Raw genomic sequence first — 17,011 nt, 5'->3', positions numbered from 1 at the left:
CACCTCCAGCCTCCTCTGACTTGAATGCACCCCTGAGTGTCTGGTTTCTCCTGAGTAGTTTTTCCAGAAACATGGCTGACATCGGATTGTTACTGTAGTTGTTCACTTTGTCTGTTTTTCAGCTTGGCAAGAGCACATTCTGCCTATTTCCAGTGTAGAATTCAACTGCAGGATCAGTACTGTAAATCAGTTTTAGGCCTTTTTGGTTAGCAGTCCAAGGTCCTCCTCTTCCATTAACTGTTAACCTCTCTCCCCATCCCCTGCCCCTCTGCAACCACTAATCCACCGGTTCTGTAGATGCGTTCTGAGAAACGTTATCTGGGAGAGACAGTTTTTTTTTAACTTTTTTGAATCTGGAACACATTCCACTGTCTTTATGACTACAGTTTCCTGATCCATTCTTCTGGAAAGAGACTCTCTTGGGCTTCTCCTGTCTTGACTTCTGTGAATAATGCATAAGGTATTAAAAAAAAAAAGTTTGCGTAAGCTCTTGTTTGGAGTCCTTCCCACCCACACCTAGAGGTAGAATCACGACTGCATAGGGAGCCACTGTTTAACATCTAAGGAATCACCATGTTGATTTCCAGTGGTAGTCATATATTTGTTCCCATCAGCAACATAAGCATTAATCCCTCCCCATCCTCAACAACAACTGGTACATTCTGTGTGCTGTTTGGTGTGTGAGTGAGTGTGTGTGTGTGTGTGTGTGTGTGTGTGTGTGTGTGTGTGTATGAGTATGTGTGGTATGTATATTTTTTAAGAATTATTTATTTATTTTATGTATAGAATTACACTGTCTTCAGACACACCAGAAGGTGGCACCAGATCCCATTACAGATGGTTGTGAGCCACCATGTGTTTGCTGGGAAATGAACTCAGGACCTCTGGAAGAGCAGTCAGTGCTCTTCATCGCTGAGCCATCTCTCAAGCCCCTTTTGTTTTGTTTTTGTTGAGGGGGTGGGGAGAGGGGTGGTTGGTTGGTTTTCTGCTGTGTGGGTTCGTTGCACGTCACTGTTGCCTGAGCATTTAGTGGGAAAAGCATCTGTTTTGCGTTCATAAAACCAGAGAGACCCGGCTCATACCTTTAGTTTGAGTCACACACTGGGGAAACACAGGTAGGCGGGTCTCTGTGAGTTGGAGGGTAGCCTTGTCTACATAGCCAAGTTCCAGGACAGCTACAACTACACAGTGAAAAGCTGTTTCAAAAATACATACAAGGGAGCTGGAGAGATGGCCCAGTGGTTAAGAGCACTGATTGTTCTTCAAGAGGTCCTGAGTTCAATTCCCAGCAACTACTTGGTGGCTCACAACCATGTGTAATGAGATGCCCTGTTCTGGTGAATCTGAAAACAGCTACAGTGTACTTATATAAATAAATAAATCTTTTTTAAAAAGAAAAACCTACATGCATACATCAAATAAATTTTTAAAAATCCAAAGGACAAAACCCTATGTATGAAAATCAAACAGGAAAACAAAACCACCTGACGTCATAACGGGAAATCAATCGTTTCTCCAGACTTAGTTCTCTAATCATTCCGTTGTTTCCACCGCACTTCTTGGCATGGGTTAAGCAGCAGTGGCTGTGGCTCCTGAGTGTAAGACCAGTCAGCATGTCAGGCAGACCGAGATCCCAGCACTTGCTCATTCCAGAGTCCTTTCAGTTCCAAATGACAGAAAGGCAGTTTATAACGGCTCAGACAGAAAGGGAAATTACAGGTTCGTGTGGCCAAAATGCGGAGCCCGACGCCTTCTCGATCATTTTTTTCTGTCTTCACTGTGACCTGAAAGTTTATTTCCCCACCCCCACTTCCAATGCTGAAACCCCAGCTTTCAAAGTAATGGGAGGTGGCGCCTTCAAGAGGTGTTTAGTCAGAGTCCTGATGACAGTAATTTGTTTCCTCATGAAAGAGGCCTAAACAGTACCCTTGCCTTTCAAGTGAAGCTATCAGGAGAAGATGACCACCTATGAACCAGGAAGCAGTCTCTCATTAGACAGTATGTCTGTTGGCACCTTGATTTAAGACTTCTCAGCCCCCGGAGCTAGAAATAGAGTCTCGTGTGCCGTGGTTATAAACCACATGGTTTATTACAGCACCGACAGAGAAAACACTCTCCCATCTGTCTCTCTCATTCTCTGAATGGTTTGGTTTTGCTTTAGACTTCCTGTTACCTATTGGCTCCATTCCTGCGCATTGTGTGTAACTTCCTTTGTGTGGCTGGGGCCGGGAGCTGTCATGAGACAGAACCTTGCATAGCTTTATCTTACTATACTGTTGTCCAAGTCCCAGGGAAGCCGATGAGGCCTCTTCGGGTCATGTGTCCATCTCTGAATCAGCCTCTACTGCCTGGTAAATGAACAACTCTTGACTGGTGGGTCACTGGCTTGGAGGATGGCTTGTGTGCAGTGAATCCCCATAGACACACAGAACATAGACACACAGAACATGCCCTAGACACTGTGAACACGTTACATGTGCCTGGTTTCTTTCAGTGGTATCATTCTCTGTTAAATTTGGTGGGATGTTTCTCATTTGTGTGTGAATGTTTGTGTGTGAGAGTGTGTGTGTGAGTGTGTGTGTGTGAGTGTGGGTGAGTGTGTGAGTGTGTGTGTATGAAAACATTATGCTTTTATAAGATAAAGACTTTTTCATCCATGAGAATTTCCAATAGAAAAGGCGTCTGAGGACTGGAGAGATGGCTCAGTGGTTAAGAGCACTGACTGCTCTTCCAGAGGTCCTGAGTTCAATTCCCAGCAACCACATGGTGGTTCACAACCATCTCTAAGGGGATCTGATGCCCTATTCTGGTGTGTCTGAAGCAGCTACAGTGAACTCATATAATAAAACAAATAAATTTTTTAAAAAAGCATCTGATGGGATCTGGCATTGAGGGATAGTAGCTTTCTAGACAGGAAGAAGGTTTATGTTTGCACACAGTAGGACAAGAATAGAACGAGTAAGAAATGCCACCAGGAAGTAAGAGTGCTCATGGCTTAATCTTTCAGAAAGCAAAAATAGTAATGAGTGTGTTTAAGAAGGGAAAGTCAGAAGGCTGGTATTATGTCACAGGCCTTTGACACCAGCACTCAGGAGGCAGAGGCAGGCAGGTCAGGGCTACACGATGAGACACACACACTGAGAGAGAAGTGGGACCTTGATTCAGGTTACAGTGCCTGTGGGATCTGCTGAGGCAGATGGCCACATGGTCAGCAAGTGCTGGCATTCTCTGCAAAGACGGCCAACAGTGCAATCTTCAGACAGGGCGGGGACAGAGGGTGCAGGTCCAAAACTGTGGGATCCAGGAAGCCTAATCATTTTGTTAATTTGAGCTAAACCGAAGTTGAGATAAGTAGTATGTAAGTCCAGAAAGGTCTAACTGTTGGGTGGGGAGAAGTACGCTCTGGAGGGCATAGAGTCTTCCCTACAGGGGGAACTGAATGAGTTCCAGGCAAGCAAAGGAGGGAAGGGGAGCATGTTGGAGAGAAACTGCTAGAAGAGTGTGTGTTTGGAACCAGCTGCCCAAACAGTAATGGGAGACAGTGTTGCAGGGAACAGAGAGCTAGGGACAGGTGTGCTCTGAGTGACAAGAAGATACCAGGTGGTTTGAACATGGGGAGGACAAGTGGAGATCTAAGACCTGATTTGTGACCAAGTCTGTAGGATGGAGAAGGGCTGATTCTCAGGAAGGGGCTCTATGTTCATGGAATCCAGCCGGTGGGTGAGCTGTGTTAAAAGGGTAACAATAGGGTACTTCCGAACGGGGAGGGGTTTGGAGTCACAATCCCACTATTCTCCTGCATCATAGACCCTGAGCACTGTTTTCTGATTTTCTCTGCAGGGAACTTCCAACTGGTTGCAGACCCGGTTTCTTTTGAAACTGTGGCTGATTTAATCCATTCTGTCCGACTTCCCCAGAATCCTGTGGCCCACAGAAGTCCTCCCCGCTTCCAGAACTTAATCCCCATCTCCACAGATGATGTGCCCATGAAGCTCAGGAAAGGAGAAACACTGTCCTTAATTGGCTTTGAAGAGAGTCAGGGGAGGAGGCTGCTACGATGCGAGGTGCTGAGGAAGACGCCCCCCCTGAAACTGCTCCTCCCCATGGACTGCAGGGGCCACTTCCTGGAGTGCCAGGATGACCAGCTCTACTCCATTGACACCATCGTGAGGTGGAAGCTGCTTGCAGGGAGGAAGCGCAGGGTTAGGGTGCAAGCTGGACATCGCCTGAGGCTTCTTAGCCCCCTGGTTCCAGAGCACTTTCGTGGACATTTAGTTTTGCATCCCTATTTCTCAGTGATGGCATATCTGCCAGGTAAGTAAGGCCAAATAGTTTGGAGCATGTGTAAGTCTTGTTTTCTGATCCTAGAACAAAAATCCTTGAGGCGGGGACACTTAAAAAGAAATGAGGTTTTATAAATCAGCTCTGGAGTATGAAAGAATTTCACGGTGGGTGGGGTCACCGCAGGGGTTTTGCAAGTGAGAAAGATCACGTGGTAAGACAGGAAGCCACAGCAGGGAGGCAGTATAGCTGTCCTAAGCCGCTTCTCTTGAGAAAAGAACTAGCCAGTGTGCTACTAGAATTTCCCTGATCCCACCGTGTCTTAACATCACCACCCATCGAGGGACCAGGTTTTTAGAAGAGGAATCTTGCAGGACCGGCTCAGATCAAATTCAAGCCCGGGTGCCACAGGCAATGAAAGCAAGGATACTGCCCCCTACAGGCATAGAAAGGTATTTGCCTCGAGGACTTGTGATGGAGTAAAAAGCCCTGTCTTCGGGCTGGGCAGGCAACTTGCGAAGGCACAAACATTTGTAGATTGGTGGGGTGAGGAACCCCAGAGACTGCTGCAAAGATCCCATTTCGGAAACTGGTTAGGTCTCACCTCTCTGGCCTCGCCCCTTGATTTATGAAGAACTATTAGATGTTGGAGACCCACTTGCCCCGAGAGGTGGTTTATCCTCGGAGTTTCAGACCCACTCCTTCCCATCCGCCGTCGACTCATTCTTACCGCCATATATATTTAAACATTCCTGGAGCAGACCTAAGATGCTTTAATTTGTCTCCCTTAATAAATATCCATACCGTGGTGACAGCCAGGTGGAGTTGTAAGCAGATAAAAAAGAAAGTCTCTCCTCTGAGAGAACGTAATATTGATGTATTTTCTTATATGTTATCATAAAAGCTAGTCCCTCACCACCCATTAGTTTTACGGTGTTGTTTATGGTCCACGTGAAAGCCAGACTCCAGCGCACTCCTTCATCTTCCTACAGACCCCGTTACTTTCTCGTCCTTGGCAGAAGAGAAATGCTGCCTGGTTATATTAAGCAGGAATTTACAGCAGCCTTAAAATTTCCCTCGCTGGAAGATCCCTTTAAGTAGGCAATGTTTGTAAAAGACCGATTGAGCTCCATGGTTGGGTATGAGTATCTCCATTGTTGGGTTTCCAATAGAAACCTCGCCTCAATTTGTTGTGCTATGACTTTGTTCATTGGCTATATTCAGACCGACTGTGACATGTTCCCCGAACTCCCACTCCACGCTGTCTCCATAGCTCATCTCTGTCTTTTATTCTCAATCCACTCGGTCTTTTGAGCAACAAGACGACAATAGCTGTGAGTATGACGGAAGGGGTTGGATGGTTCTAGCATCCCAGTCCCGAGGGAGCCAGGGTAAGGAGGGTGCTACCTGTGTATAGTTCTGAGGCTGACCCCAGAAACAGCTCTGTGACCTGTTCATCTAAGATTCAGTCCTCTTCCCAATCGATTCTCAGCGAGCAGCTTCTCCCCTTGTCTTACTCTGCCTTCTGAGGCTTATAGCCTATAGCTTCTGCTGAGATGAGTGACAAGTGCTTGTGGCTAAGCATAACAAGCAAGACCAAGGTTTGGATCAGTGGTAGATCACGTGCTTAGCATGCATGCATGAAGCCCTAGGTCCCATCCTTAGCACTGAGAGGGTGGGAGGGGCCACAGAGATGGCTCGGAGGTTAAGAGCACTGGGTGCCCATTCAATGAACCTGGGTTCAGTTTTCGGTACACACGTGGCAACCCATAACAGCCCGAACTACAATTCCAAGAGTGCTGATGCCCTCTTCTCCCTTCTGCGGGCGGGCACTGCACACACGACACACAGGTATTCATGCAAGCGAAGCACATATACATAAAACTTTGTTTAAAATTTTCAATTAAAAAAAGGTGGAACTCATTTTGAAGAGTCAATTAAATCGAAACACTATTAAAAACACTATTAAAAGTTCGACTCTACCCAGCGCAGTGGTACATGCCCCTGAGCCTAACTGCTTGGGACCCTCAGACAACAGCCTCACTTGAGCCCAGGCATTTGAGGGTAGCCTGGAAACCAGTAAGAGTCTAATTCAAAAATAATATATTCTTTTGGGGCTCGAGATACGGCTCAGCAGTTAAAAGCACCGGTTGCTCTTCTGCAGGATCCAGGTTCAATTCCTAGCACACACAGGGCTGCTCACAACCATCTACAACTCTGGTTATAACTCTGCGGGCACCAGTTGTGTGTGCATGTAAAGTAAAATAAGTAGATCTTTTAAAGTATTTTCTAAAAGACTTATTTACTTATTTAATATATATGATGAGTACACTGTAGCTGTCTTCAGACACACCAGAAGAGGGCATCAGGTCTCACTACAGATGGCTGTGAGCCACCCTGTGGTTGCTGGGAATTGAACTCAGGACCTCTGGAAAAGCAGTCAGTGCTCTTAACCACTGAGCCATCTCTCCAGCCCGAAATATTTTTAATTTAAGTAAAAAGTGGTTAATGTTCCTGACCGGTAAGTACACGTTGCCCTTGGCCAGCCCTTAAATCCTGTGGGTTACCGACATTACCCACGAAGGTATCCAGGTGACCATGAACTCATGCGCCAGGCCGTGGCCCAACACAGTTAACTGTGGAGTTAGTCCCAGAAGGACCAGGTTCAACACAGACTAAGACAAGGCTCTTACTGTGGCCTTTGGAAGTGACCCCACTTGATATCCTCACTGATAGAAACCTCTGGGCAATAAATCCAGACTTAGAAACTGGTTGTTTTGTTTTGTTTTGGTTTGGTTTGGTTTGGTTTGGTTTTGGTTAGCGTTTTTTTCACCATGGCTAAGGCCAGTATTACCTTCTTCGCTGGATCACGGTTCGGAGAGGGCGACATAAGGATTTTGTGGCTTAGGTTGTAATGTGGCTAAAGGTTATGTATACCTCAGTCATTTAATTAAACTTACCAGGTAGTGAGGGCCAGAGAGAAGAACCTCAGAGCACCGGCTGCCCTGCCAGGGACACTGAGTTCGATCCCCCGTGTTCACTTTAAGCCTCTTAGAGCTGCCAGGAACTTCAGACCCAAGGAATTCAAGACCTGGCTTCTGCGGGGCCACGCACACCCATGATGTATAGACACGTCTATGCACACATACACGCAAACATGAATAAAAATAAGTAAGCCACTTTAGATCCCTCAAAGCGCCTGTGTTAGAAATCAATTGAGAGTTTGATAAACACGTTTGCTTCTATTCACTTCAGAATAACAATAAATAAATTCAAAAATAATTGGCAGGCCAGTAAGACGGCTTGGGGGTGATGCAGCAAAGCACACATCGTTAAACCTTCTGGTCGTTTCCACATTTTAATTTTTAAGGGAAATGAGAGGCGGAGGCTCGCTCCTTGTGTTGTGTAAATGCTGCCTCTCTTCACTGCCTGCTCAATGCCACCTTGGACTCTCCAAAGTTTAAAAGAATACATGGAGGTCCCACTAAGGCTTCCACACCAGTAAGGTGCGTCTTCAGCAATAATCTAAGCAAAGGGACTGAAGAGGTGGCTCAGCCCGCTAAGAGCGCTTGCTGTTCTTGCTGAGGACCAGGGTTCTGCTCCCAGCACCCACATGGTGGTGCACAACGGTCCGGAACTCTAGTCCCAGGGGTCCCGATGCCCTCCTCCAGCCTCCACACAGGGGCATATTTATACATGCAGCCAAAGCATTCATACATATAAGTAAAAATAAAGTGAATATTTTTTTAAAATCTCTGCAAGTCTGTGATCCCAGCCCTCGGGAGACCGAGGCAGAAGGGTGCTGAGTTAAGGCCACAGCCACCGTCTGATGGGCTTCTCCTCATTGTTTTGAAACACAGTTATGTAGAAACACATATGCCTGCACCCTCCCGTCTGGCTCCAGGCCAGTCCCATCCCCCATCCCTCTCTAGGACCCACCAATCTGTTCTCTCATCATCCAGTCCCAGAGGCTGGGTCTGACCCGTGAAGAGGGTATCAACCCACCTTCCTTGCTTCACAGAATAGCTAGCCAAAAACTGGTAGCTCTGATTGAACTTAGGAACGTGAGGGAGGAAGTGGAGTTCCAACCACATTGCTGCCCTGTGTGCTCCAACCAGGCTGGCCTGGGTTCTGCTAATTGCACAAGGGAGGGTAACTGTTTTTCTGCGGCTGTCTCCCATATTCTGTCTAGAGATGCCTTTTGCAGTGAGTGCTTTCCAGCTCTGAAGAACGGTGTGGATTCTTGTTGTCAATCCTGTATTAAATTCTTCTCAAGTGTCCTATTCTGGGATGCACTTGATTCTTCCCAGAGCTAGATCTCCAAGTCCTAGCCAGAGACAAAGACAGGCAGAGCTTCCCTTGCTTCCTGGGGTGAGGACCATGGATTTGGGAGTAGAACCGTGAGCTACAGCACACTCAGCTGTTGGAGAAGGACCCCTAGTGTCCTTCATAAAGAAGGCAACTTCACCATTCCATTTAGGACCAGACACACAGCAGTGAAGGGCCTGAGCCATCTTGCCGCTGGATTCACCTTAGCATCCCCTGCAAACCTATTGGGTGGAAAGTTACAGGGTTGTAAAGTGTGGACGCATGAACAACCCCCATGATTCCATGCGCGGCGATTCCTTCCAAACTCACGCCTTTCTCAAAAGCCTTACGCTATCCTCCCTCTTGACTTTCCCAGGTGAGACCCAGGTTAGCATCCCCTCCGATCTGGACATCAGTGTAACTGAGATCACCGGCTTAGATCGTAAGCCCAGGACAACAATGAGGCAAATATTCAGCATGGAAGAAAACAAGTTCCCAGTGAGAATCAAAATAACTAGCGTGGTCCTGACGGAGAACGAGGTGTGCCCAAAGCCTCTGAAGTGTGGGCAGCTCTTAACCATCCTCAGGACAGAGAATGTGAGGAAATTCGTTGCCACTGAGATTTCCCAAGGAAAGAAAGGGAGGCGTTTTCTCATCCCGTACACCTATCAGGGCCTGGTACATAGGAGAGGTCGTTACTTTTATGCTGTCTCTGATGTCGCTGCTGCCATGCAACACGGACAGGTCTACTTCCAGGCCTCCAGGGACTACACCTCCTTCCTGGGGCCTTCCGCATCTTTCGAAGCCGACGAGTGCTTCCTGGCCCTGAAGAAGACTGTGGTGTTCGCCAAGTTTCACAGTGAGCTGCACAGGGTGAAAGTCCTCAAGTGCCTGAACATTGCCACCAAAGACCAGGTCAAACTGCCTTTGTTCGCAGTAGGAGAGTTCCTGGAGCTGTTCGATGGCGCTGGACCAGGGACCCTGCAGGAGCTATGCCAAGTCACAAAACTGCCGTGCCACGTCAGCGTAGCCAGCCCAGATCCCTCCGTGACTGAGGAGGAGGAGGACCCCCTGTACGGAACTGAGGAGCTGAGAATTGAAAATGTCGTCGTTGAACGATGCCTCATAGCCAAAGATGAACCGTCACTGGAGGACATGATCGCCTCAGGAGACATATACAGGGAGTGTCCAGAAGCCACATTTGCAATCCCGATTGAGAAGTCAAGCTTCGAGGTCTCAGTGGTAGAAGAGCCTTCCTGGATAGCTGATGTCGAGAAAGAGAAATGCACGCCTCTCCAGAGCATCCAGGAAGTCACCGAAAAGTCTCTGGCCTTCAGTAATTGCTTGGTTATCCCCCGTCCTCCGCCACTTGCTCCAAAGCCCAGAAGTCTGTTTTAAAAACAGAAAAACGTGACTGTCATCCCTTCCTTTGTTTACAGAATCATCAGCTGAATGTTTGGAGTTTTCCAGAGCTGAAAGGGAGCCCCCAGAGGTGGGAGCCCGGATCACAGGTGTCAACAAGACACTATTTCCATCACCCCTGAACATTTGCTATAAGATGTGTTATTGTTCTGTCACTGTGACAAAATGCTTGAGATAATCAACTCATGAGGAGAAAAGGTTCCTTTTGGGCTCAGAGACTTCAGTCCGTGATCACTTGGCCCCACTGCCTTTGGGCCTGTGGCATGGCGACTCATCGTGGTGGGGACATGCAGTGGATCAAAGCTGCCCACCTCACCATTGGCAGGAAGCAGAAAGGTTCCTATAGCTCTTTCTGTATGTCCCCAGGAAAATAACTCCCTTCACCAAGGCATCAACCTTTAATGGTTCCATGATCTCCCAAAAGCACTGTGCACTAGAGACCAAGCTTTTGGGGGACTCCTATTAAAACCATCTGTACTGGTTGTAGTTTTGTGTGTCCACTTGACACAAGCTGGAGTTATCACAGAGAAAGGAGCCTCCCTTGAGGAAATGTCTCCATGAGATCCAGCTGTAAGGCATTTTCTCAATTAGTGATCAAGGGGGAGGACCCAGCCCATTGTGGGTGGTGCTGTCCCTGTGCTGGTGGTCCCGGGTTCTATAAGAAAGCAAGCTGAGCAAGCCAGGGGAAGCAAGCCAGTAAGTAACATCCCTCCATGGCCTCTGCATCATCTCCTGCTTCCTGACCTGCTTGAGTTCCAGTCCTGACTTCCTTGGGTGGTGAACAGCCATGTGGAAGTGTAAGCTGAATAAACCCTTTCCTCCCCAACTTGCTTCTTGGTCGTGATGTTTGTGCAGGAATAGAAACACTGACTAAGACACCATCACAGCTGCCTAGGAGACAGACTTTTTCATCCATGTGGATGGGAAGCAAGGCTCGGGTACTGTGCACGGCCACAGCGCTCTTCCTTCAGTTAAAGTGAGAGTCTATTTATTCGGCAGGAACGTGTGCTCGCCATCAGGCGTGGTTATCCTACGGCCCCAGGTTTGGAGCCACCTGCTCCCATTGCCTCCGCTGTAAGAGTGCCTGGCGTGTGGTACACGCTCAGGTAAATCTCCTGGATGAATAACCAAAAGCGCTCTTTGATCTGTTAGTTGCTACGCTGTACTGTGTCCCCCTCCTCGCCCCTCTGTGAGGAAGGTGCCCTCACCCGCCCCCAGTTGCTCAAAACCTTCCCTTGCCCAACCAACTCATCAATTGGTCACCATGTCCAACCAATTTCCACAGTTCCTCTCAATCTCTCGCCTTTGCCCAGCTCCATCTCAGACCCATCTTTTTCATTGTTAGTCTATCGAGTCCCACCACTTTCCTGACCGTTCTCCTTTCTTAGCAAAGAGATACCTGTCTCTGTTGTCTTAGGATTAAGTCCAGTCATCTAGAACAATTTCTAGGTCTGTCCATCCACTGTCCTGTAGCCTGCACCTTCGCCTCTGACCCCTACCCTAACTTGTTTCTCTGTCACTCTGAGTTCCATCCATACCAGACAAGTTCTGGATTTCCTTGGCATGACTTTGAACCCACGGTCACACCACAGGCTTGTCTTCTCTTTCTCCTTTTTTTTTTTTAATTTTCTCTTTTTTTGAATATTTATTTATTATGTATACATCATACAGCTTTCTGCCTACATGTAGGCCTGCAGGCCAGAAGAGGGCATCGGATCTCAATACAGATGGTTGTGAGCCACCATGTGGTTGCTGGGAATTGAACTCAGGACCTCTGGAAGAGCAGGCAGTGCTCTTAACCGCTGAGCCATCTCTCCAGCCCCTCTTTCTCCTTTCTTAAGCATCGTAACTTCTGCCCATTCTCCAACACTCACTGTACACTGCATCTCTCCAACCGACTTCTCTGAGCTTCAAGTCCAGCTTAGTCTCTGCTTTGCCTGCTTCAGAATCAGAGCCCGGTCGATAAGAATGGACAGTGCTGGCAGCTGGAGAGATGGCTCAGCAGTTAAGAGCACTGGCTGCTCTCCCAAAGGACCTGGGTTCAATTCCCCGGCACCCACGTGGCCGCTTGCAACTGTCTATAAGTCCAGTACCGGGGTATCTGACACACTCACACGCACACACATACATGCAGGCAGAACACCAATATGTGTAAGTAAAATCAATAAATCATTTTGATAGATGATGATTACACCCTCCACAGTGACAGCAATCCCTCTGGGACTTTGTGTCCACCCTGCCAACTGGATAACCCTGAGTCCCATTGTCTCATCATTGCAGAACTGAAGGAGACAGTCTGTAAGAGCACAGCACAAGGCCTGTTGTATATGTGGCCAGTCACAAGACAGGTGCTCTGTGGTGGTTGAAATGAGAAACGTCCTCCACAGTTTCAGGTAGTTTGTATAGCACTGTTTGGAGACATCATGGAACCTTTAGGAAGCATCAGAGGAAGCAGGTCACTGAGTGCACACTTTGGGAATGTAGAGCCCCGTCCTGTTTCCCGTTTGCCTCCTGTGTTTCCTACTTGCAGTATAAGATGCAGCCACTCCGGTCATCATGCCTACAGGTAAAAGGTGTGATATCTCAGCTCCCTGCTCCTGCCGACCCTCACTGACAAGCTTTCCTGCTGTAACAGACTCATAGTCCTCTGGGAGCGTAAACCGAAATAAACTCTTTCTTTCACAGATTGCTTTTGGTCGTGGCCTCTTATCACTACAGAAAAGTAATGAATACTCACTCCCAGCTTAGTCAGTAGCGCAAAGGCCTTCACTGAAGTATCTTAATGGCAGTACGATGAGAGTCAGAAGCTTGGGTAGGGTGGACCTGGGAGTGTGGAGCCAGGGCCCAACTCTATTTTGGACCCTGCTTCAGAGTTGTGACAACCAAAGAGCAAGAACCCCTCTCTGACTTCTCAAATACCTGAGCCTGTGGAGGACTTCATTTCTCATTCCCAACACCATGGAGAAGCAGTGGGGACACAGTCATTGAGCACCTGCCTAGTGACTGCCCACATATATCACAGGCCTTGTGCTGCGCTCTTACAGACTGTCTCCTTCAGTTCTGCAACGAGTGAATGGGAGAGAGGGTTATCCAGTTGGCACAGCCAGTCACTATGTCTAGTGCTATGTGTGATTGCTGGAGGTTCCCGTTGGCAGAAAGGGAAACAGAAAACCCCGTTTGCCAGTCTGGTGTGAGAACAGAGTAAGAATCTGGAAGGTCTTTGGAGACAAGTGGCCCTGGGATATAGAAGAGAGAGAAACAGTCTCATTGGCAGATCCTGCTGTGGGCCACAGGGCCCAACTCTAGGAAGCCACTTGGACTAGGGTCAGCAAACTACAGCAGGTGAGCCAAGGCAGTCATATTCCTATGACCCGGGAGGTACCATTGGTCATTGTGATTTTAAATGGTTGGAAGATATTCCAAGAAAGAAAGATACATTGTGGCATGAAAGTTATTTTAAAAGTTCTCATTTTAGGGCTGGGGATTTAGCTCAGTGGTAGAGCGCTTACCTAGGAAGCGCAAGGCCCTGGGTTCGGTCCCCAGCTCCAAAAAAAAAAAAAAAAAAAAAAAAAAAAAAAGTTCTCATTTTAATAGACACCCATAGAATTTGTGTTTGTAGCAGGGCGTAACCATTTATTTGTCTATGTCTGTTCTATGGCTGCCTCTGCCCTATAATGTAGAGAGGAACACTCGTGAGGGAGGCTTAGTCCACCAAACCTAAAATTTATTATGTGGCCCTTTTAAAGGAAAAACTTGCCAACTCGGGTTTGGACCTACTTCAGAGCTGTGCCAACCAGAGAACAAGAACCCCTCTATGACTAGGAAATCTGAGGAGTTTAATTTGCCTCTCCCTCGGTCAGGCACGCTCTTGAAATCCCTATCGCAGAGTCACAGGTTCTTAGAGTAAGAAATTAATTGCATATTTAGGTAGCAGTGGGTGCAGGCGTGAGCCAGGCAGGGCGCAGACAGCTCTTGCTACAGGGGAGCGTCTCCAAGTATGCTCATCTTGAGTAGGCATCAGTGGTGGTGTCAGAGGAGGTAGCTTCGTGTGAACACTCATGGGAAGGAGCGATCGTGGAAACTAGCTTGTCTATAATGAGATTGTCCTGTTACGAACATCTTCTCTAGAGAGGGGACAGTCGTGCCAGGCCCCGTGTAGTGAGTGCACTGTACTTTCACTCCCAGAGAGACCAGGATGAGCTTCAGAGACTGTGCTAGAAGCTGACTCATAGAAGCAAGCTCCGTGCATGCAAGTAAGGGTGTCAGAAAGACAAGCCGTGGGTCTAGACCCAGGGTCTGGGAACCTGGCTGCTCACTGAGCTGCCTGGCTCAAACCTCTAATGTCTAAAATTTTCACAGAGAGAGCATGAAGAGGAAAGCAGGATTTTGCCAACATGAGGAATGCAGGGCTGGGATACCCAAATTTCTGCCTGAAACTGCAGATATTGCTGCCTCTCTCGATGTAAATGAGGACTTGGAAGAGAATGGGGGAGGTCGCCTTCCAGCAACGGAACTAGAAGCAAACGTGGTCTCCTGTCCCTTGTCCCTCGCACATCATGTTCATGCAGCTCTTTCATTTATGAGATTTACTTGAATGACTTACAGGTTATGGTCCGGCTAATCTAGCAATGGCACCTACATATAGAAGGTCCAAGAACCCAGTGGTTGCTCAGTCCACAAGGCTGGGTGTCCCAACTGGCCTTAGTATCTAAGGCCAGTGAAGGAATGGGTTTGCTAACAAGGAGACAGCAAGCGGGCAAAGAGCAAAGCTTTCATCTTGTATGTCCTTCTATAGCAGCAGTTCTCACCCTTTCAAAGGGCCGTATTTCAGACACCCTGCATCGAACCACAGTTACGAAGCAGCAAAAAGTAACTGAAGAAACTGTATGAAAGGGTCACAGTGTTAGGAAGGTTGAGAGCCACTGCTATATAGGGTTCGAGCAGAAGGTGTGGCCAGATTGAAAGTGGGTTTTACTGGTTAAAAGATCTAGATTAAAGGTGTGTCTTCCTACCTCAAAGATCTGGATTAGAAGTAGATCTTCCCACCTCAATGTATTAAAAATTCCTCACAGCTGTGCCCACCATTCTTGGGTTTTAGGTCCAGGTATAGTCAAGGTGACACCCAAGAATAGCCATCACACACACACACACACACACACACACACACACACACACACTTTTAAAATGAAGGGCTATAATTTCAGTTGCCATTTTTTTAATATCAAAGGAAATCTTGGACCATTTTCTTGGAGAACACGAATATCAAAGTAAGACATTGATAATGGATTAGGGAGGTAGCTGATGCCCCAGACATGAGATGGCAAGAATAACATTGCGTCCGATGTTCTGGCAAAACCCCCATGTGCCAAACGGGTGCAAAAGCAATGCCTCTAATCCCAGCACTTGGGAGCCTGAGGCAGGGGCATCTCAGGCTTAAGGACAGTCTGGGTTACACAGTGAAACTGTTTTCAAACAAAACAAAATGAGATAAAAAAAATCCTGTGGTTTTAAAGTTCTGGAAAGTGGCTGTCTTAGTCAGGGTTTACATTCCTGCACAAACATCACGAGGCAAGTTGGGGAGGAAAGGGTTTATTCAGCTTACACTTCCACATTGCTGTTCATCACCAAAGGAAGTCAGGACTGGAACTCACACAGGACAGGAAACAGGAGCTGATGCAAAGACCATGGAGGGATGTTAGTCACTGGCTTGCTTCCCCTGGCTTGCTTCCCCTGGCTTGCTCATCTTGCTTTCTTCCCCGCCCCCCCCCCAGCTGGGGACCGAGCCCAGGGCCTTGCGCTTCCTAGGCAAGTGCTCTACCACTGAGCTAAATCCCCAACCCTCATCTTGCTTTCTTATAGAACCCAAGACCATCAGCCCAAGGACTGCACCACCCACAATGGGTTGGGTCCTTCCACCTTGATCACTAATTGAGAAAATGCCTTATAGCTGGATCTCATGGAGGCATTTCCTTAAGGGAGGCTCCTTTCTCTGTGATAACTCCAGCTTGTGTCAAGTGGAAACACAAGACCAGCCAGTACAGTGATATATGAGAAGCCAAAGAAATATCCCATATTTGAAATCACAAGAGTCGGCCCTGGACCCGTTTTCTTCTCTGCATAGGCACTGGCCAGATGATTAAGAGGGAGTAGCTGGACGCCTTTTTGGGAGACCTTGAATACTACGGGACCATGCGTAGAAGTGGCACAAAATGACCTGATTTTTCACACCCTGACTGACTCCCTTCTGATACTGAGCTGGAAAGGTCGTTTTCTTCCACCTCAGTCGTGTGTTTCTGAGACAACTTTGTCTTTGAGACAGAGTCTCACCGTACTCCAGGCTGACCGGAGACGTGCTGTACTGCCCAGGTTGGTCTTGAACTGTCCATCCTCGAACCCTAGACTCCTGAGGGATGGGATGGTAGGCATGCCCAAGCATTCCTGGATCTTCCGGCTCACTGTTTTCAAAGTGGACTCTAACCCTGGACCTTGGTAACTCTTGAGCACAGGAGACCTTGTGCATCTGGGCGACTCTGTATCTGTCAGAACCTCACAGTCCTAGAGATCTGACAGGAGGTTTGGAAGACATTCTGTTCTTTCTGCTGTTCACAGCCCAGTTGTCTCCCGTCCCTCTGATTGATAAGAGCCGTATCACACAGAGGAGTCCAGTTCAATTGTGATTTGCAAGACGGTGCCAGAAGCTAGGGGCTCGCTTTAAACGCCCCATTACTTAGACTGGGAAATGTGCATCTGAGTTGTCTGGCTTTGCAAAAAAAAAAAGCACAGAAATACTTGCCTTTTTTTTCTAAATCAGTGCCTTTTTATGTGCTAAAAGTAAAGCACACTGAAAACATCTGCTAAAACAAAATGTATCCTAAAAAAAAAATGAAAAAAATGAAAAGCCGCGTGCCAAATTTGGGGAAATATTACTAACAGTTATGACAAGCCAATGATAGCAGTGAGGTTATTAAATAGAATGCCATCCAGGCAACTACAAAGAGTC

General features: G+C 47.5%; 1 protein-coding gene across 1 annotated transcript in view; it reads left to right on the top strand.

The window, feature by feature from the left end:
• The window catches only part of Themis3 (thymocyte selection associated family member 3), a 38,032-nt gene extending 27,196 nt beyond the window's left edge, over positions 1-10,836 (top strand). The window contains exons 3-4 of the mRNA XM_003750754.5: positions 3,841-4,314; positions 8,966-10,836. Coding sequence (XP_003750802.1) covers positions 3,841-4,314; positions 8,966-9,987 — 1,496 coding nt within the window. The 3' untranslated portion in view covers positions 9,988-10,836. The remainder of the gene's footprint in view (positions 1-3,840; positions 4,315-8,965) is intronic.
• Positions 10,837-17,011: the final 6,175 nt, after the last annotated feature.

Source organism: Rattus norvegicus, chromosome 9 (assembly GCF_036323735.1).
Source record: "Rattus norvegicus strain BN/NHsdMcwi chromosome 9, GRCr8, whole genome shotgun sequence".
Classification (NCBI taxonomy): Eukaryota; Metazoa; Chordata; class Mammalia; order Rodentia; family Muridae; genus Rattus; species Rattus norvegicus.
This window is presented reverse-complemented; position numbering and strand designations above follow the sequence as displayed.